Source organism: Schistocerca cancellata, chromosome 1 (genome assembly GCF_023864275.1).
Source record: "Schistocerca cancellata isolate TAMUIC-IGC-003103 chromosome 1, iqSchCanc2.1, whole genome shotgun sequence".
NCBI classification, from domain to species: Eukaryota; Metazoa; Arthropoda; class Insecta; order Orthoptera; family Acrididae; genus Schistocerca; species Schistocerca cancellata.
In genome coordinates this window covers 697,199,948-697,220,803 of record NC_064626.1, presented here as the reverse complement: position 1 = coordinate 697,220,803, position 20,856 = coordinate 697,199,948, and the positions used below count along the sequence as shown (strand labels likewise).

The 20,856-nt window shown below is 39.7% G+C and overlaps 1 protein-coding gene across 1 annotated transcript in view; it reads left to right on the top strand.

Moving 5' to 3' along the window:
* Positions 1-20,856, top strand: part of LOC126184560 (NAD(P)H pyrophosphatase NUDT13, mitochondrial-like) — a 67,897-nt gene that overhangs the window by 22,425 nt on the left and 24,616 nt on the right. The window contains exon 3 of the mRNA XM_049926990.1: positions 13,928-14,171. Within this exon, the coding sequence (XP_049782947.1) occupies positions 13,928-14,171 (244 nt within the window). The remainder of the gene's footprint in view (positions 1-13,927; positions 14,172-20,856) is intronic.

Here is a 20,856-nt window from a genome sequence, read left to right as displayed (position 1 = left end):
TCGTATGCAGTCCTGATTGTGGCGTTCACCTGCACGGCGCCAAACACGCATACGACCATCATTGGCACCAAGGCAGAAGGAACTCTCATCACTGAAGACGACACGTCTCCATTCGTCCCTCCATTCACGCCTGTCGCGACACCACTGGAGGCGGGCTGCACGATGTTGGGGCGTGAGCGGAAGACGGCCTAACGGTGTGCGGGACCATAGCCCAGCTTCATGGAGATGGTTGCAAATGGTCCTCGCCGATACCCCAGGAGCAACAGTGTCCCTAATTTGCTGGGAAGTGGCGGTGCGGTCCCCTACGGCACTGCGTAGGATCCTACGGTCTTGGCGTGCATCCTTGCGTCGCTGCAGTCCGGTCCCAGGTCGACGGGCACGTGCACCTTCCGCCGACCACTGGCGACAACATCGATGTACTGTGGAGACCTCACGCCCCACGTGTTGAGCAATTCGGCGGTACGTCCACCCGGCCTCCCGTATGCCCACTATACGCCCTCGCTCAAAGTCCGTCAACTGCACATACGGTTCACGTCCACGCTGTCGCGCATGCTACCAGTGTTAAAGACTGCAATGGAGCTCCGTATGCCACGGCAAACTGGCTGACACTGACGGCGGCGGTGCACAAATGCTGCGCAGCTAGCGCCATTCGACGGCCAACACCGCGGTTCCTGGTGTGTCCGCTGTGCCGTGCGTGTGATCATAGCTTGTACAGCCCTCTCGCAGTGTCCGGAGCAAGTATGGTGGGTCTGACACACCGGTGTCAATGTGTTCTTTTTTCCATTTCCAGGAGTGTATATTCACTTATGAATTTTGTTATTAACAATCTGAATGAATTCAAAAGTAAAAGCAGTATACATGGCTACAACATTAGGAGAAAGGATGATCTTCACTACTCAAGGTTAAATCTAACTTTGGCTCAGAAGGGGATAAATTATGCTGCCACAAAAGTTTTTGGTCGCTTACCTAATAGCATAAAAAGTCTGACAGATAGCCATATAGCATTTAAAAGGAAATTAAAAGAATTTCTTAATGTCAACTCCTTCTACTCATTAGATGAATTTTTGGATATAGTAAGTGGGTAATTTCCCCAACCTGACACATTCCACATCATTATGAAGTGTCGTATTCATGATCTATGGAACAAGTACTAATCTAATCTATGTAACTTTGAGGGCTGACATCTAGCGGCCTACCCGGGAGACACACATGCATCTGTCACTGCCTGCCGTGGGAAAGCTGTTCTATGTCTCTTACTGAACGTGTACATTCACCACCTATAAGAATCTAAATGAAAGATAGTAGTTTTTGTGTAATCACTTTCAAAATCTGTATACTGCACTTTGTTATTAATCTTGTATAGACACCTTTTATTAACCTGACACATTCCACATCATTACGAAGTGTCGTATTCATGATCTATGGAACAAGTACTAATCTAATCTAATCTAGTGGTTGGGAGAGGAGAGAGACAGGATTGTAGCCTATCCCCGATGTTATTCAATCTGTATATTGAGCAAACAGTAAAGGAAACAGAAGAAAAATTCGGAGTAGGTATTAAAATCTATGGAGAAGAAATAAAAACTTTGAGGTTTGCCGATGACATTGTAATTCTGTCAGAGACAGCAAAGGACTTGGAAGAGCAGTTGAACGGAATGGACAGTGTCTTGAAAGGAGGATATAAGATGAAATCAACAAAAGCAAAATGAGGATAATGGAATGTAGTCGAATTAAGTCGGGTGATGCGCTTAAAGTAGTAGAGTGTCTCTGTTCGGGGAGCAAAATAACTGATGATGGTTGAAGTAGAGAGGATATAAAATGTAGACTGGCAATGGCAAGGAAAGCATTTCTGAAGAAGAGAAATTTGTTAACATCGAGTATAGATTTAAGTGTCAGGAAGCCGTTTCTGAAAGTATTTCTATGAAGTGTGGCCATGCATGGAAGTGAAACATGGACGATAAATAGTTTGGACAAGAAGAGAATAGAAGTTTTTAAATGTGGTTCTACAGAAGACTGCTGAAGATTAGATGGGTAGATCACATAACTAATGAGGAGGTATTGAATAGAATTGGGGAGAAGAGGAGTTTGTGGCACAACTTGACTACATGAAGGGATCGGTTGGTAGGACATGTTCCGAGGCATCAAGGGATCACCAATTTAGTATTGGAGGGCAGCAGCATGGAGGGTAAAAATCATAGAGGGAGACCAAGAGATCAATACACTAAGCAGATTCAGAAGGATGTAGGTTGCAGTAGGTACTGGGAGATGAAGAAGCTTGCACAGGATAGAGTAGCATGGAGAGCTGCATCAAACCAGTCTCAGAACTAGAAGACCACAACAACAAAAAACAGCCCCACTCATACAGTTATAGTTAGTGGTGACTTCAACCAGCCCTCAATGTGTTGGAAAAAATATATGTTTTAAGTTGGAGGTAGGCATAAAAGTTGTCCGAAATCATTCTGAATGTGCTCTCAGAGAATTATTTTGAACAATTAGATCAGGAGCCCGCTGTAAGTGTAAATAGTTGCGAAAACACACTTGACATCTTAGCAACAAATAATCCTGAGCATAAAGGGAGCGTTATAACAGATAGAGGGATTAGTGATCACAAGGTTGTTGTAATGAGACTGGAAACTAACATCCAAACCCACCAAAAATAAATGCGAAATACACCTGTTTAAAAAGCCACTAAAAATATGTTAGAGGCCTTCCTAAGAGACCATTTCCACTCTTTCCAGTGTGAATATGTAAGCACAGACGAGAAGTGGTTTAAATTCAAGAAATAGTGTCAGTGGCTATTGAGAGACATTTACCAAATAATAAGAGGTGGTACTGATCCCCCGTGGTATGCTAAACAGGTCAGAGCACTTGTTGCAGAAGCTACATAAAATTTAAAAAAAGCATGCCAAATTTAAAGGAACACAAAATTCTCAAGATTGGCAAAGTTTTACTGAAGCTCAAAATGTAGCATGAACTTCAATGCGAGATGCTTTTAATACTTTTCGTAATGAAACTTTCTCTCGAAATCAGGCAGATAATCCAAAGAAATTCTGGTTTTATGTTAAGTACACCAGCAGAAAGACAAAATCAATACCTTCACTGTGTGATAACAATGGTGACATTATTGATGAAAATGCCACTAAAACAAAGTTACTAATCACGGTTTTCTGAAATTCTTTCACCAAAGGGGATTAAGTAAATATTCCAGAATTCAAACCAAGAGCAGCTGCCAGCAGTAGACACTGCTCGATGTAGCAAAGCACCTTAAATCATTTAATAAAGGCAAGGCCTCTGGTCTTGATTGTTTACCAGTCAGGTTCCTCTCAGACTATGCTGATACGATAGATATATATTTCAAATCGTATACAACCGATTGCTCATTGAAAGATCTGTACCTAAGGAATGGAAAGTTGCACAAGTACACCAATAACCAAGAAAGGAAATAGGAGTAATCGACTAAAAAAACCATATTGCTAATGTCGATTTGCAGTACGATTTTGGAACATGTACTGTGTTCAAACGTGATGAGTTATCTTGAAGAAAACTATTTATTGACAGACAGCCAACACAGATTCAGAAAATATTGTTCTTGTGAAACACAACTAGCTCTTTAGTCTTGTGAAGTAATGAGTGCTATTGACAGAGGTTGTGAAATTGATTCCATATTTTTAGATTTCCAGAATGCTTTTGATGCCATATCTCACAAGCAACTTCTAATCAAATTGCCTGTCTATAGACTAGCATCTCAGTTGTGAGACTGGATTCATTATTTCCTGGTAGAAAGATCACAGTTTTTAATAACTGATGGAAAGTCAATGAGTGAAACAGAAGTAATAGTGGGCATTCCCCAAGGAAGTATTATGAGCCCTCTGTTGTTCCTCATCTACATAAATGATTTAGGAGATAATCTGAGTAGCACTCTAAAATTGTTTGCAGTTGATGCTGTCATTTACTGTCTTGTAAAGTCAACAGATGATAAAAACAAATCGCAGAATGATTTAGACAAGATACCTGTATGGCACAAAAAGTGGTAACTGATTATACATAATGAAAAGTGTGAAGTCATCCAAATGAGTACCAAAAAGTATCTGCTAAATTTTGGTTACACAATAAATCACACAAATGTAAAGGCTGTAAATTCAACTACTTAGGGATTGCAATCACAAATAAGTTAAGTTGGAACAATCATATAGAAAACACTGTGGGTAAAGCAAACCAAAGACTATGATTTAGCTAGCCGCTGTGGCCAAGCGGTTCTAGGCACTTCAGTCCAGAATCACGCTGCTGCTATGGTCGCAGTTTCGAATCCTACCTCGGGCATGGATGTGTGTGATGTCCTTAGGTTAGTTAAGTTTAAGTAGTTCTAAGTCTAGGGAACTGATGACCTCAGATGTTAAGTCCCATAATGCTTAGAGCCATTTGAACTATGATTTATTGGCAGAACACTGAGAAAATGCAACAGGTCTATTAGACCACCTACACTACACTTATATGACCTGTTCTGGAATATTGCTGTGTGATATGAGATCCACATCAGATAGGATCGGTAGAGGACATAAAAAAAGTTCAAAGAAGGACATCTTGTTTTGCACTACTGCACAATAGGGGAGATAGTGCCTCAAATATCATACGTGAATTGGAGTGGCGATCATTAAAACAAAGGCATTTTTTATGTATATATGCTGAATCAGCAAGTGAAAATCTGTACCAAGGATGGGAATCGAAATTGGGTCTCCAGCTTACTAGGCAGCTGCGTTAGCCACTAAGGTGTTTTTTGTTGCAATAGGATCTTCTCATGAAATTTTAATCACCAACTTTCTCCTCAGTGTGAAAATATTTTCTTGGCTGTCACCTACATAGGGAGGAATGATTATTATAATAAACTAAGAGAAATCAGAGCTTCCACAGAAAGATTTAAGTGTTTGCTTTTCCCATGTGCAGTTCGAGAGTGGAATAGAAGAGAAATAGCTTTAAAGTGGTTGAGTGAAACCTCTACCAGGTACATAATTTTGAACTGCAGAGTAATCACGTAGGTGTAGGTGTAGATGCAGATGAAAATTTTCTCATAATTATTTCTCATGCAAAATGTTGTACACTTTCTACGGAAATGCCTGTTGTGTCAGGTATTTCACATACCTTTAATTGCCTTCTATCCGATACAGTATTGTGTATTTTCTCAATCTATGATACAGTTTTGGAATATCCTTCACACTGTCTCCAAGAACATAGCGCCACATTGGCATTGAATTGCTCCCCCTCCCCTTTTTTTAACTGTTTAAAATGAAGGAGAAAACTCCTTAAAAAAACTTTACTGAACTGAATGAATTTCTATTGGCAATTTTTTATGATGGCATGTTATAACAGCTTATCGAGTTGAAGAAAAAGCACACATATGACTAGCTTAAAAACTGCAAAAAGAGAACTATTCTGCAAACCAAACTGTGATTTCAACTATGCCATACCTGGTCTTCACCTTGTGCTGTCTGTTTCTGTGTGCTTAGTTGTTCAGTCACTTGCATTGGTCACATTTAGTTTTTTACTTTGTTCATACACTCTGCTCCCCCATAGACTGCCTTGCACATGGAGTTTCATTCCCTCTTCCAGGGTTCAGCTTCTTGTACTTGAGCCATGATCAGCTAGTGTAGTTACATTTGTGCTGACAGTGACGGTTTTGTGGAGTTTTAGTACCTGTGAAAATACAAATGTGGCAATGTAGGACGTTCTTACATGTGACACTTTTATTTTGTAGTTTTAATTTGTGGCCACCATGGACTCGGCATTTTTGCAATGTCAGCAGAAGCGGTTGCACCTACAGGTGCAGCAACAAAAGCTGCAGCAGGAGCAGAAGCAGGAACTGTTCAATAGAATGTAGAATTGCTCTGCTATCATGCTGCACTGGTGGTGAGCCAGGTGCCTGCAGAGAAGCTTTGTCCCCTGATGCTGTTTGCCGGCTTTAACAAGTCTGCAGGAGGTGGGAGAATTATCTGCACCAGTTCTTGCTGCAGTCCCAGGTAAGACCAGTCGCCGATCCAGCTGATAAAGCTGCCTTGTCACTGTCCAGCAGTGCAGAGTCACGTGAAATCATGAAAAATTTGAAGCCGTCTGCCAAGCCTGAGAAGCTTACCTTTGAGGAATGCTATCAGCTGCCTACACAGTATTTTGGATATCAAATCCATATGGTGATAGCAGGGTTGTAATTTAACCAGCACCACAAACATTTTGCGCAGTCATTATATGTCATGGATCACCAACATGTAAGGTCTCTCATTCAAGTGTCGGTTTGAGTGCCCCAGTCTGCTACCTCATAAGCAGAATCACTAACTACAGACATGATTGTCTGGTTAGCATGCAACAGCAAGGTCCAAACCAAGGCATTTACCTTGTGTAACCCTTGTGTAAAGTTGAAGACATGGCAGTGCCTTTGGTCTACTTTCCAACAATTGGCCGGTAGGGAAGTTAGATACATGTGGTAAATAGCCCCTGGTGCCTGTAGGCTTGGCCAGGCAACCATGCCTTCTGCTGAGCCACCGAGTGAAGCGACCTTTGATGACCCAAGTGCGTTGACATTATGACACTCTCTGCCTTCACTCACTGAGAACGCAATGGGTACAAATAAGTCAAAGAGTAATAGTAGTTGCTCATGACATTTCTTGATTCTCAGCATTGTTCCCCTTCTGCATCTATTTCCACTCAGTGGAAAAGTTGGTGGTGCTGCCCTAATTGTCGTGTGGTGCATATTTGACAGAACTGCCCGTAAGTAGGCACCATGTGTGGGGTATATTGAAAAGTAGGCCATTTGGCATAAATTTGCAACAGTGGCGAACCACAGGCTGGCCATCGGAGTCCCCAGAGTATTCTCTGAACTTGGAGGCTGTTTCCGATGCCCCAAGAGCAGCACCCCAGTGTATTCTGCTAACACTGATGGGTGATTGATTGAGTTTCAAGTTGTTATGGGAGCAATAGTAGGGTTAATTAACTTAGACATGTACAGATTCTTGTGCTGAATTACATCAAGTTCTACGCCAAGTTCTGTCTTATAGTAAACAGTGTATTGCATTGAGGGGGTGAGCTCCACTTCTGTAAATTATGTGGAACGGCAAATTATGTTGTTAGTGCTTAATTCACTGCTGGCACAAACCATTTTTGGCTTCCAGATAGTGCACAAAGTACATTTAGGGTCTTCGTCAGTACCCTTTCAAGACATGGACTTTTTACTATGATCATATGACCAGCTGTTTGGGGATACTTTGAGTCGGGCAGAAAACTTCAAAGCACACACCTCCCTTAATCCATTAGTGATACCTAAATTTGGTCACCCCTGGCCCATTTCCTTTGCCATGCATGACAAAGTAAAGATGGAATTGCAGCGTTTGAAGGGCCTCGGCATCATTTCCCCTATTTTGTCGAGTCAGTAGCCACTCCTTGGACAGTGATTCAGAAGCGAGACAGTGCCTTGCGCCTCTGTGGCAACTGTAAACAGATGGTCAACACATGATATTTCATGGACTCCTAGCCTGTTCCATGGCTGGAGGACTTGTGGGTAAAGTTATCAGGGGGCCAATATTTTTCACACATCAGCTTGTGCAACACATACCTGCAGTTGCCATTGAACGCCACTTCTTGGAGTTTGTTAGTGCTCAACATCCTCTTTTGGTTTTACGAGTTCAATTATTTCCTGTGTGGAATTTTGTCTGCGCTGGAATTTATCAACAATGTAAATAGGGAAGATATGTAAAATGATATCCATATGAGGAGCTACTTACTTATATGAATAATATGAAGTGAATATAATAGAGGGAAACATTCCATGTGGGAAAAATATATCTAAAAACAAAGATGATGAGACTTACCAAACAAAAGCGCTGGCATGTCGATAGACACACAAACATACACACAAAATTCAAGCTTTCGCAACAAACGGTTGCTTCGTCAGGAAAGAGGGAAGGAGAGGGAAAGACGAAAGGATGTGGGTTTTAAGGGAGAGGGTAAGGAGTCATTCCAATCCCAGGAGCGGAAAGACTTACCTTAGGGGGAAAAAAAGGACAGGTATACACTCGCGCACACACACACACACACACACACACACACACACACACACACACACACACACATCCATCCGCATATACACAGACACAAGCAGACATTTGTTGTGTGTGTGCGCGAGTGTATATCTGTCCTTTTTTCCCCCTAAGGTAAGTCTTTCCGCTCCTGGGATTGGAATGACCCTCTCCCTTAAAACCCACATCCTTTCGTCTTTCCCTCTCCTTCCCTCTTTCCTGACGAAGCAACCGTTTGTTGCGAAAGCTTGAATTTTGTGTGTATGTTTGTGTTTGTTTGTGTGTCTATTGACCTGCCAGCGCTTTTGTTTGGTAAGTCTCATCATCTTTGTTTTTTGAATAATATGAAGTGTAGAGATGATTTATATGATGAGTGTAGTGATGTGTAGAGAAGTTACAGAGCATGGAGGCATTTTTGTGTGTTTATTGAGGCGATTATGGAGGATTAATAGATATTGAGGGCATATTTTTTTGGAGAGACGACGACATTGAGTCAAGAGGTCTATGTAATGGAGATTTATGTGAGTTGAGAGGTGTATGAAAGTTGAAATATTTTAAGAGCTAATGATTGAACATTATATTTATTTTCAAACAAGTTGTCCTGTTTATATTTGTATGTATTGTAAGTGACGATGAGAAAAGTATGGTGGTGATAAATAGAGGATTGCTTATTAAGAGCAAAGGGATGATGATTTGATGATCTAATCAGCTGTTGAGGTTGGTGATTCACACTTTTGTATTGGGTTAAAAAAATGATGGCACAGTATAAGGTGTATTGTGTACTGATGTTTCAAATTTTGAACTATATGTCAACATAATAAGATGTATGTACTTTCTTATTTGCAATATTAATAACAACTGTTAAAATACAGAAGTTTAATCTATGGCAGAATGAGTACCCATTCCTTCTGAAACTTAACTTCCGAACAACCACATTAGTTGGAGATTTATATCTGCAGAACTTAATATAAATCAAAGTGTTGTCAATTACTTGTACAATTTGTTGTGTTGAAATTGTTTCACCAGATATGTTTCATGTTAGTATTTTGTTAAATATAGGAACAGAGTAGCCATTAGTATGAGATATTTTTTCTATACCTTTCACATGTGGCACTGGAGATGAGGTGAAATAGTGATGATAGTATGGACAGCAAAAGCCCTGCTGAAAGGATGGCACACCAAAGGGGTTAGCTGAAATAGGCTAAGTGAAATAGTGATGATAGAACTGACGGCAAATCTGTGCTGAAAGGACGGCACACCAAAGGGATACATACATACATACATACATACATATATATCTGTGTGTGTGTGTAATTTGTAAAAAGTTTTTTTTTTTTTTTTTTTTCGCCTGCGGCTGCAAAGAAGCCTCTTAGGGCAGGGATGTAAGATGTCCGCAATCCCTTACCCAGTGATAAATGCATTTTTTGTCTCACACAGGTCGATATTAAGCAAAATTGAGTGTCAAGCATTGCTAGTTCTAATTGAGTGAAGTGTCAAGAGTTTAGCTTCGGAGTCTGTCGAGAACGGACAGAGGCTTGAGCTGTGTGTCAAACCGGATGTATGAGCCCACTGCCATGGGTTGATCCTCAGTAAAACACTACAGATTCATGACATATGATATTCCTGACAATTGTTTTATAAAGGTTTAGTGTGCTGTATATTTGTTTTTTATGTCGACCATGCCAGCCTCCCATTGAATTGCAGTGAGGCTTGTGTGTGTTTAACATTGTTACAGTGTGTAATGCAATACCAAAAATACTGACCTTTGATGAGATTAACCATAACTAGAAGTGTGAGACAAAAATAGTGTCTGCCTCAAAACTGTTTCTGAACAGAATATATCAGTCAAACAACGTAAAACATTTTGGCATTGGTTACTGCAAAATCTTTATCATTGTTTGTGAACATTGTTGAGCTGCCGCACTGATTATAAATGACTCTCGAAGCAGCTGAATCTGATTAGCACTTAGGTCATGGTTACATCAAAATTAACGCTAGGCTGCTATTTTGGTTAATAACAAATGATGCCATAATAATTAGGAGTGCTTCAAATGATATCTTGCAGCAAACACTGCTTGATTTTCCTTCAGTGGCAGGGGAAGTTGGGACCACATGGCCACCTACATGCTACTCTTAAAATCATTTCAGCAGTCTAGGCAGGATGGCCTTAGTGTGTTCCTTCGGAAGAGAAGTCAGTGTGGTGTATGTTTTTTCTCCTCAAGGACAGGGTTGTCCCTCTGGCATTGCGTCCTCCTGCGCTCTAGCTGCTGCTGCTGTTTCATGTGAAGGGTTTGGCATGATGTCACATCTATTGGCCACCAATCAGTCACAATATTGAACATCTTGTGTGGGCTTGTGCAGTCTGTGCACAGAACCAGGCGGCACCACTGCATCAGTTCTTCCCTTGGCCAGCCTGGAGCACCCTTAGACAGGGTACGTGCCACATTTGCAGACCCCTTTTTGGAAACCATGTGGTTGTTGGCAGTGGATGTGTTGTCATTGCCCAATTTCCCTTACATTGCCAAACTGTCTTCCACAATGTCCGACAGCTGCTATCGAGGGTTCCAATCCCCCAGACCCTTGTATCTGATAATGGCCAGAAATTTGTCTCAAGGGAGTTTGAAGTTTTTAGTATTTGCAACAGTAGCCAACATATGACAGCCGTCCTGTTTCATCTGACTTCTAAGTTCTGGTTGGAACACTGCATACAAACTTTCAACACCAAAATGAAGAAGTCTGTGTCTGCTTTGTCCCACGACAGTACACTGTTTAGTTTTTTCACCACATACCGAGCAATACTGGTTGACAGGTGCAGTCTGGCAGAGCATTTGCTGGAGTGTCAGCTATGAGTCTGTCAGATTTGTACACCTAAGCTGCATGCCTCAGGCCATTGAAGCCCACCGCACTTTCATCATGGGGCTGCTGTTTAAGCCGGCAGCAGGTGTGGTTGCTGGATGTGGTAGTGGTGATCCACAAAGGCTGGCATTTGTTTGTAGTGGATGCCAGTCACAAGCAGCTGATCTGTCATTCCAGTCAGTTGCACCCCCAATCTGTTGGACCTGCAAAACTGTTTTCTCTGTCTGCCATGTGAAAGGGATGGTTGAGGCATTTTTCTGGTAGGATGTTCCCAATTGTGGTAGCATGTTCACTTGCTGCTGGCCCCACTGTCTTACATTCACATGTGGAGTAGGATGCTGCCTACAATTGCTCCTGCAACCTCTGCTGCGGAGCCCACGTAATTGGAACTGGTGCTGTCCTTTCCCCACTCAGTCATGGATGAGTCCTTGCCCCAGCTAATGCAGGCAAACTAGCCATTATACCAGCCTCCACAATCTTCTACCACACTGGAGGCATCAGCTGCTTTGGCATTGCCTACTTCAGGCATAGATCTGCACTTTTGTAACGGAGGTCATAGCACAGATTTGAACATTTGTGCCCTAAATGGCCTTTTCTGGGGGGAGGGATTTAATATCTCCACCAGGGGATGTTGATATAGATGCGTATGAGCTGGGTGGATCTCATGGCAGATTAGTGAAGCATGCTCTCATGGATGATGCATGTGAAGCATTTTATGGGCTGTATGACTGTCCCTGGTGTTTATTGACAGCAATGATAGGCTGCGCCAATTAGTTTTTATGCTGACTTCTTCTACTTCAGACCTGGCGTTCACCTGGTTCTGTTTCCATGTACCGAGTTGTTCAATCACCCACACTGGTATTTACTCACTTCTATGCAGTGTTTGGACTCTTTATGTTCCTCTGAAGATTGACTCACATGTCGAGTTTCATTCCCTCTTCCAAGGTTTAGCTCCTCATCTTTATAGTCAAGCCACTGTCAGCTAGTGCAGATACATTAATTCAAACAGTAATGATTTTGCGGCGTTGTCTTGCCTGTGCAGATACAAAAGTAACAAAAATCAAATTTTGTTGATATCAATACCCATAAGGCAAAGAAGCTTCCTTCTTGCTCTAATACAACTGCTTCAATCACAAGTTTAGCTCTCCAAACTCCAGTCTGTCTTTCATTAAACTAAGTTTCACAACTTTCAATGTTCTTTGGGAAAAATTCTGTGGGTTTCCTCGTGCAATAAAAGTGACTGTAAATAGCTAGCGTGTACTGTATAAGATGCTATATGGAGTTAATGATGTACCACATTTTAGAGTTTTTATGATATGTAAGGGTAGTACCGTAATCATTGCTTTTATGATCCTCAGAAAATATAGCTAATAAATCAAAATCAAGTGAAGCAAATGTGTGTGGAAGAAAACAGAGTGAATCACAGGATATATAGGATAAAGGATCATTAAATAGTGCTTGCATTAATGGGATGGAGTATGGCATGTGCATATGTGGAGACACACATCAGGATAAAGGCAAGCTGATGGTGATGATACTGGACTGAAATGAATATAGTCTCCCTTTCAAATACACTTGCTCAGGTGCTTTGGCTGAGATAGCAGAAAAGACTCACTAAGATTGTGTGGAATGAAAACAGTGTATGTCAATAACTTTGAACTGTTTTCACACAAATTCCGAAGGTCCCAACACATGTATCAGAGCTATTGGGGGCATAAAAATGAGAAATGTGTTTTAATATCTAAATAATGCAATATCAAAGCAAAGAAGTTTTGAAATATAACCTATATGGAAAGGAATGCCTTTTAAGTAATTGTAATTGTAATTAGCTACATATTCGGCAAACCATATTCACAATAAATATTTTGATATGGAATGTGTCATTTGTACAATAGTTACAGAGTACTTACGTTCAGCTTCTCTGTGTGATATTGAAGATTTTCAGAAGTGACGAAAACATTTACCTGCTTTCAAACAAATTTATTTCACTTCCTTACTAGCCAAAGTAATTTCAGTTAATGTTAGTATGATGAAATATATCAAGTTATGTGAAAAATTTGGGTCACTGCCTCCCCCCACTCTGAGGTAGCACCACTGTGTTGTTAAGGCATTGAGCCATGAGCTGTCAAGGTAGACAGATGTAGAAAGGGGGGGGGGGGGGGTGTTAAAGATCCAATGCATATTGAGAATTTGTGTAGGGATTGCATGAGTAATGTAATGCATGATGATAGGGAATGCTCTGTCAATAATGTATCAGCTATTTAAATGTTTTGAAAGCCCTACAGTTCTTGACTTTTACCCTTTGTCATGTGGGGGCAATGGTGTTAACAAAAGACTGCTACAGCAGTACTGACATTGTTTAGCTAACATTGGTGACTATTCATTTCACACTAGACAACTGCTACATTAGAATGCAACATTTTTCCTATTAATATTGTATCTGCTGTTGTTCTCAAACTTATGAATTGCTGAATAAATATTTTATCAGAGAATAACTTTAATTAATACTCTTAGTTGCTACAAAATGCCTTCAAGTTGTACTTGTATAAATCCAATTGTTACTTCATTACGGGGTACCTTTGTGCACAATCGAGCAGTTAACTTATCCCGAAATATTATCATTAAGTATTGTGGTGGAGTAATTAGGCAAAGAGTTCACATTTCTGAGGAGTGGGTTTCATAAACTCATCTGTCCATCCAGAATTAAGCTTTCCTTAATTTCTCCAAATCACATAAGGCAAATGCCAGGATGATTTTTTTATTTTATTGACATAGTGATAAGATATGTTACAAACAGTGAAAGGACTAGTTCTTGCTATAATGTTCAAAAGAATTACAGGCTGCATATAATTACAAATTTTCTTGCGTTTCTTAGATAACCTCAACATAAGGAAACCAACATTTATGGAGGTTTTCTTAGATGCATAGATTAAAAGTAGCAGTTAACCTGATTGTACTAAGTGATTTATATTGTGCAATCATATATTTTTTGTTTGGTTGTGAAACTGTTGCAGGCTTTAGCTCTCCTAAAATGGAATGAAGAGTTTAATTTTTGCAGTTCTTGTGGTCAGGAACTGATTCCTGCACCTGCAAGGACACAGAAGAAATGTGTTTCGTGCCATAAATCTCACTATCCAGCAGTAAATCCTGTTGGAATAACTTTGGTCAGAACTTACAACAACAGCAAAATTTTACTAGTACGTCAACATTCACACCCACCTGGAATGTATACGTGCATAGCAGGCTTCGTTGAAACAGGTATCGTGTTTTATTTCTAGTTGCAATACACAATAAATCAGAATTTTTCTTACATGAGTGCCTCCACATTATGTAAAGTTGGATTAATACATGAACCATGGACCTTGCCGTTGGTGGGGAGGCTTGCGTGCCTCAGTGATACAGATAGCCCTACTGTAGGTGCAACCACAACGGAGGGGTATCTGTTGAGAGGCCAGACAAATGTGTGGTTCCTGAAGAGGGGCAGCAGCCTTTTCAGTAGTTGCAGGGGCAACGGTCTGGATGATTGATTGATCTGGCCTTGTAACACTAACCAAAACGGCCTTGCTGTGCTGGTACTGCGAATGGCTAAAAGCAAGGGGAAACTACACCCGTAATTTTTCCAGAGGGCATGCAGCTTTATTGTATGGTTAAATGATGATGGCGTCCTCTTGGGTAAAATATTCCGGAGGTAAAATAGTCCCCCATTCGGATCTCCAGGTGGGAACTACTCAAAAGGATGTCGTTATCAGGAGAAAGAAAACTGGCATTCTATGGATCGGAGTGTGGAATGTCAGATCCCTTAATCGAACAGGTAGGTTAGAAAATTTAAAAAGGGAAATGGATAGGTTAAAGTTAGATATAGTGGGAATTAGTGAAGTTCGGTGGCAGGAGGAACAAGACTTTTGGTCAGGCGAATACAGGGTTATAAATACAAAATCAAATAGGGGTAATGCAGGAGTCGGTTTAATAATGAATAAAAAAATAGGAGTGCGTGTAAGCTACTACAAACAGCATAGTGAATGCATTATTGTCGCCAAGACAGACACGAAGCCCACACCCACTACAGTAGTACAAGTTTATATGCCTACTAGTTCTGCAGATGACGAAGAAATTGAAGAAATGTGTGATGAAATAAAAGAAATTATTCAGATAGTGAAGGGAGACGAAAATTTAATAGTCATGGGTGATTGGAATTCGGCAGTAGGAAAAGGGAGAGAAGGAAACGTAGTAGGTGAATATGGATTGGGAATAAGAAATGAAAGAGGAAGCCGCCTTGTAGAATTTTGCACAGAGCACAACTTAATCATAGCTAACACTTGGTTTAAGAATCATGAAAGAAGGTTGTATACATGGAAGAAGCCTGGAGATACTGACAGGTTTCAGATAGATTATATAAAGGTAAGACAGAGATTTAGGAACCAGGATTTAAATTGTAAGACATTTCCAGGGGCAGATGTGGACTCTGACCACAATCTATTGGTTATGAACTGTAGATTAAAACTGAAGAAACTGCAGAAAGGTGGGAATGTAAGGAGATGGGACCTGGATAAACTAAGAAAACAATTGACGGGAATGGGGGAAAGAAATACAGTAGAAGAAGAATGGGTAACTTTGAGGGATGAAGTAGTGATGGCAGCAGAGGATCAAGTAGGTAAAAAGACGAGGGTTAGTAGAAATCCTTGGGTAACAGAAGAAATATTGAATTTAATTGATGAAAGGAGAAAATATAAAAATGCAGTAAATGAAGCAGGCAAAAAGGAATACAAACGTCTCAAAAATGAGATCGACAGGAAGTGCAAAATGGGATGGGATGGCTAGAGGACAAATGTAAGGATATAGAGGTTTATCTCACTAGGGTAAGATAGATACAGGAAAATTAAAGAGAACCATTTGTAATAATATCAAGAGCTCAGATGGAAACCAAGTTCTAAGCAAAGGAGGGAAAGCAGAAAGGTGGAAGGAGTATATAGAGGGTCTATACAAGGGCGATGTACTTGAGGACAATATTATGGAAACGGAAGAGGATGTAGATGAAGATGAAAAGGGAGATATGATACTGCGTATAGAGTTTGACAAGGCCCCGGGAGTAGACAACATTCCATTAGAACTACTGACAGCCTTGGGAGAGCCAGTCCTGACAAAACTCTACCATCTGGTGAGCAAGTTGTATGAGACAGGCGAAATACCCTCAGACTTCAAGAAGAATATAACAATTCCCAAAGAAAGCAGGTGTTGACAGATGTGAAAATTACCGATCAGTTTAATAAGTTACGGCTGCAAAATACTAATGTGAATTCTTTGCAGACGAATGGAAAAACTAGAAGCCGACCTTGGGGAAGATCAGTTTGAATTCTGCAGAAATATCGGAACACGAGGCAATACTGACCGTACGACTTATCTTAGAAGCTAGATTAAGGAAAGGCAAACAAACCTTTCTAGCATTTGCAGACTAAGAGAAAGCTTTTGACAATGTTGACTGGAATACTCTCTTTCAAATTCTGAAGGTGGCAGGAGTAAAATACAGGGAGCGAAAGGCTATTTACAATTTGTACAGAAACCAGATGGCAGTTATAAGGGCCGAGGGACATGAAAGGGAAGGAGTGGTTGGGAAGGGAGTGAGACAGGTTTGTAGCCTCTCCCCAATGTTATTCAATCTGTATATTGAGCAAGCAGTGAAGGAAACAAAAGAAAAATTCAGAGTAGGTATTAAAATCCATGGAGAAGAAATAAAAACTTTGAGGTTCGCCGATGACATTGTAATTCTGTCAGAGACAGCAAAGGACTTGGAAGAGCAGTTGAATGGAATGGATTGTGTCTTGAAAGGAAGATATAAGATGAACATCAACAAAACCCAAATAAGGATAATGGTATGTAGTCGAATTAAGTCGGGTGATGCTGAGGAATTAGATTAGGAAATGAGACACTTAAAGTAGTAAAGGAGTTTTGTTATTTGGGAAGCAAAATAACTGATGATGGTTGAAGTAGAGGGGATATAAAATGTAGACTAGCAATGGCAGGGATAGCATTTCTGAAGAAGAGAAATTTGTTAACATCGAGTATAGATTTAAGTGTCAGGAAGTCATTTCTGAAAGTATTTGTATGGAGTGTAGCCATGTATGGAAGTGAAACATGGACGATAAATAGTTTGGACAAGAAGAGAATAGAAGCTTTCGAAATGTGGTGCTACAGAAGAATGCTGAAGATTAGATGTGTAGATCACACAACTAATGAGGAGGTATTGTATAGGATTTGGGAGAAGAGAAGTTTGTGGCACAACTTGACTAGAAGAAGGGATTGGTTGGTAGGACATGTTCTGAGGCATCAAGGGATCACCAATGTAGTACTGGAGGGCAGCGTGGAGGGTATAAATCATAGAGGGAGACCAAGAGATGAATACAATAAGCAGATTCAGCAGGATGTAGGTTGCAGTAGGTACTGGGAGATGAAGAAGCTTGCACAGGATAGAGTAGCATGGAGAGCTGCATCAAACCAGGCTCAGGACTGAAGACCACAACAACAACAACAACAACAACAACAACAACAACAACAACATACCCCCTTCTCCCTCTTTTCTTTTGTTTTATGAGGCACACCTATTGGTAGGAAGCTTGCTCTTCAAATTATCATATTGAAACCACACATAGCTAACATCTGATAAATACGTAAAGAAATTGCTTTTAGATATGCGACACTTAGCTAGTTGTGTGTTCTATTGATCAAGTGAGAGGTAAACCAAATCTGTAACATTCTGCAACTTACATATGTTGCTTAATCGGAGCTAAATGGCAATAACCACAGCTTGTTCAGCCCTATTATCAAGTTCAGTATTTGTCCCCCCAAGTTCAGAGTTGAATATCAGTTAGCATTGCCACCCCTCTTACAAGGACTCTGTGGATTCCACTAATTTATAAGACAGTCCTAGTAGCAATCAGATCAGAGTGGGGAATTATGTAGTATTTGATCTCAGTCCACTAAAAGAGGGCATATGTTGACTCCTAAAGTGTCACTGACACATAAAGTGCTACCTCAAGGCTGCTAGAATGGATATCTCGTACAGCTGCATCACTGCTGAATGGCACGTTCCGTTTGTGAAAACAGAAGTGCAGAAAGTATGTTTGTATGCCGATTACTGGGTTTAAAAATTTTTTTGGACATTAGTAAAGTATGTGGAAACTATTTAAATCATAATATGTTTATATTTTAACATATAAAGTGTAAAAAATTGTGAAATACTGTTTGTAGCTAATCAGCTACAATGTGCATCTACACTGTATTTCAAAACATGACAAGAAGAGATCAGGAGAAAGATATCTTGGAGTGGATGGAGATCCCTTTATGCAGTGAAGATTGTCTGGACTCATCATCTGATGACTCTTCACAAGACCCAATTTACTTTACGCACAAATATGAAGATTCTGGCAACAGCAGTAATAATGAAAGATGAAGTGTGGTAACAGTGCAGTCTTCACAAAGATTACAATCTACTCCTGGGACAGTGCTACCTACTTCTTCCGGAAATAGTGCATTGGTAATATCACCATATAGTGAAAGAAATAGTCAGGAATCTGCATATACTAACAATAAATCCACATTCACACATATGAGTGCGCCAAAGAAATGCAGAAATGTTGTTTGGAAAGAGAAACATTAAGTTATATCTGAAAGCCAGACAAAATTTCACAGAACCACAGAGTTACCAGCTGAAATAATGAACTTAGATACTCCTTATCAGTTTTTTTTACCCACATATTCCCATCAGAATTTTTTGAAATAATTATTGAGAAATCGCACAGGTACAGTGTTCAGAAAAATTACCAATAAACCATTAGATATATCCTGTGATGAAATGAGAAATTTTGTTGGTATCTGTATTGTATGTCTGTTGTACATGGGCCCAACACAAGAGATTATTGGGATACTGTCATTGGTCATAAACTGATTAGCAGTACAATGTCAGTTGGTAAGTTTGAACTTATCAGACAAACTCTTCATTTCAGCGACAACGGTAACATGTTGCCTATAGGAGAAAATAGCGATGATAGACTTTTGAAACTGAGGCATATAATTGAACTGCTGAGATCTCGATTCCAAACAGTTCCTATTGAAGAATGTGTGTCTGTCAATGAGAAAATGTGCTCCACAAAAGCGTGGAGTTATCTCTAACAATATATGCCAAATAAGTCACATAAATATGGGTACAAGCTATTTATAATTAGTGAAATCTAAGCATTCACATATGATTTTGAGATTTTCACTAGTGATGAAAACTCCCCTAACGAAAGATTACCTGGGGAGGAGGATTTAAAAGCCAGTGTAAATACTGTTGTTCGCCTTAGCAGAGAACTGTAAAGAAATGTAAACCATAAACTTTATTGTGACAATTACTACACACCATTACCACTTTTAGTTTGCTTACATAAACACGGCATTTATTGTTTAGCAACTGTGAGAAGAAACCAAGTGACAGATTGCAAGCTTCCAAAAGATGATTTGTAAAAACTGGAAAGAGGTACGTGTATTGAATGTGTGGCAACTGTTGAAGGAATTGAAGTCTCCAATGTTGTTTGGAAAGACAACAAAACTGTTATGCTTCTTTCTACTCTTGCTGGAAAGGAACCTGTGGGGGAAGTTAGAAGGTATAATAGGAAAATGAAAACAAGAACAACAGTGCCATGTCCTCAATTGACAAAGCTGTACAACAAACATATGGGAGGTGTAGATTTATTAGACAGTATTGTGGGCAGACATAAAATTCTTATGAGATCTCAGAAGTGGTATCTTAGAATATTCTATCATCTGTTAGATATGGACATAGTAAATGCATGGATTCTGTACAAAAGAGTAGCAGAGTTTAAAGAGAATCTAAAGACCATAAAACTAAGAAAATTGTGCATGGATGTTACTGTATGTTTATGCTATGCTGAGACCACAACACCAAAATGTGGGAGACCAGGCAATGAAATGGAACAACAAATCCAAGCAAAGAAGAGTAGAGGACCAAGTGCTCACCAAAGGATGTAAGACTGGACCAAGTGTATCATTTTCCATCTCCCTTGGAAATAAGCAGAGATATAAATTTCCTGGATGTAATGGATTCACATAGGTTTATTGTGAAAAGTGTGTAGTATCATTATGCTTCCACAAAAATAAAAATTGCTTGAAGGATTATCATATGAAATAGGACTATTGCACATTCCAAATTAAGATGAAAATTTTTAAATTAATTCTGTGCTACATTTAAACAAATTTTTGTGTTGCTTTTGTAACCTACTGAAGTTTATGTAATTTTTATTTTATTTTATTATTATTATTATTATTATTATTTTTCCTTACTTAATGTCAGTGAATAAGTCTCTGTGAGTGTGTATGGACAATGTCCACTTTTGCAATTTAGCAGAATTCCCAAGCACTAGTTGATATAAAGTTGTCACTATGGTATGTCAGTTAACTGATAAATGCATTTTGTAGCTGATCAGCTACAAGCCATTAATTTGTATCTAAGAGGCTCAAATTTTGCAATAAATTTTTTAAACTATTTTTCTGGCATTTAACACACCTGAACGCAACAGTGGGAATTTTTTCAATAAAAAATAAAAAATGCATGCATTTAAGGGTTAACTGATACAATCAGATCATGGGATGGCTCACTTTGAACCAAAACTGGTCATTTTTAAAAATTAGTGCAATCTAGATGAATAACAAAATCTATTTTGCAACAGGTGATTGTGGGTTTCCTCCAAAGACAAGTCAATTTTTGTAACTGAACACAAATCAATACTGAAAATGAGTTTCTAATATGTGGGGAGAATTAATCTGATTTGTAACATAAATATAATTTTAACTTACATGTACAACATTCTCAGCTGCAGGATTTTACTGATTGATTTATCCAGACATGAACAATGATTTGCCCTCATGGCTTCAATTGTGCCTCACTTTATTT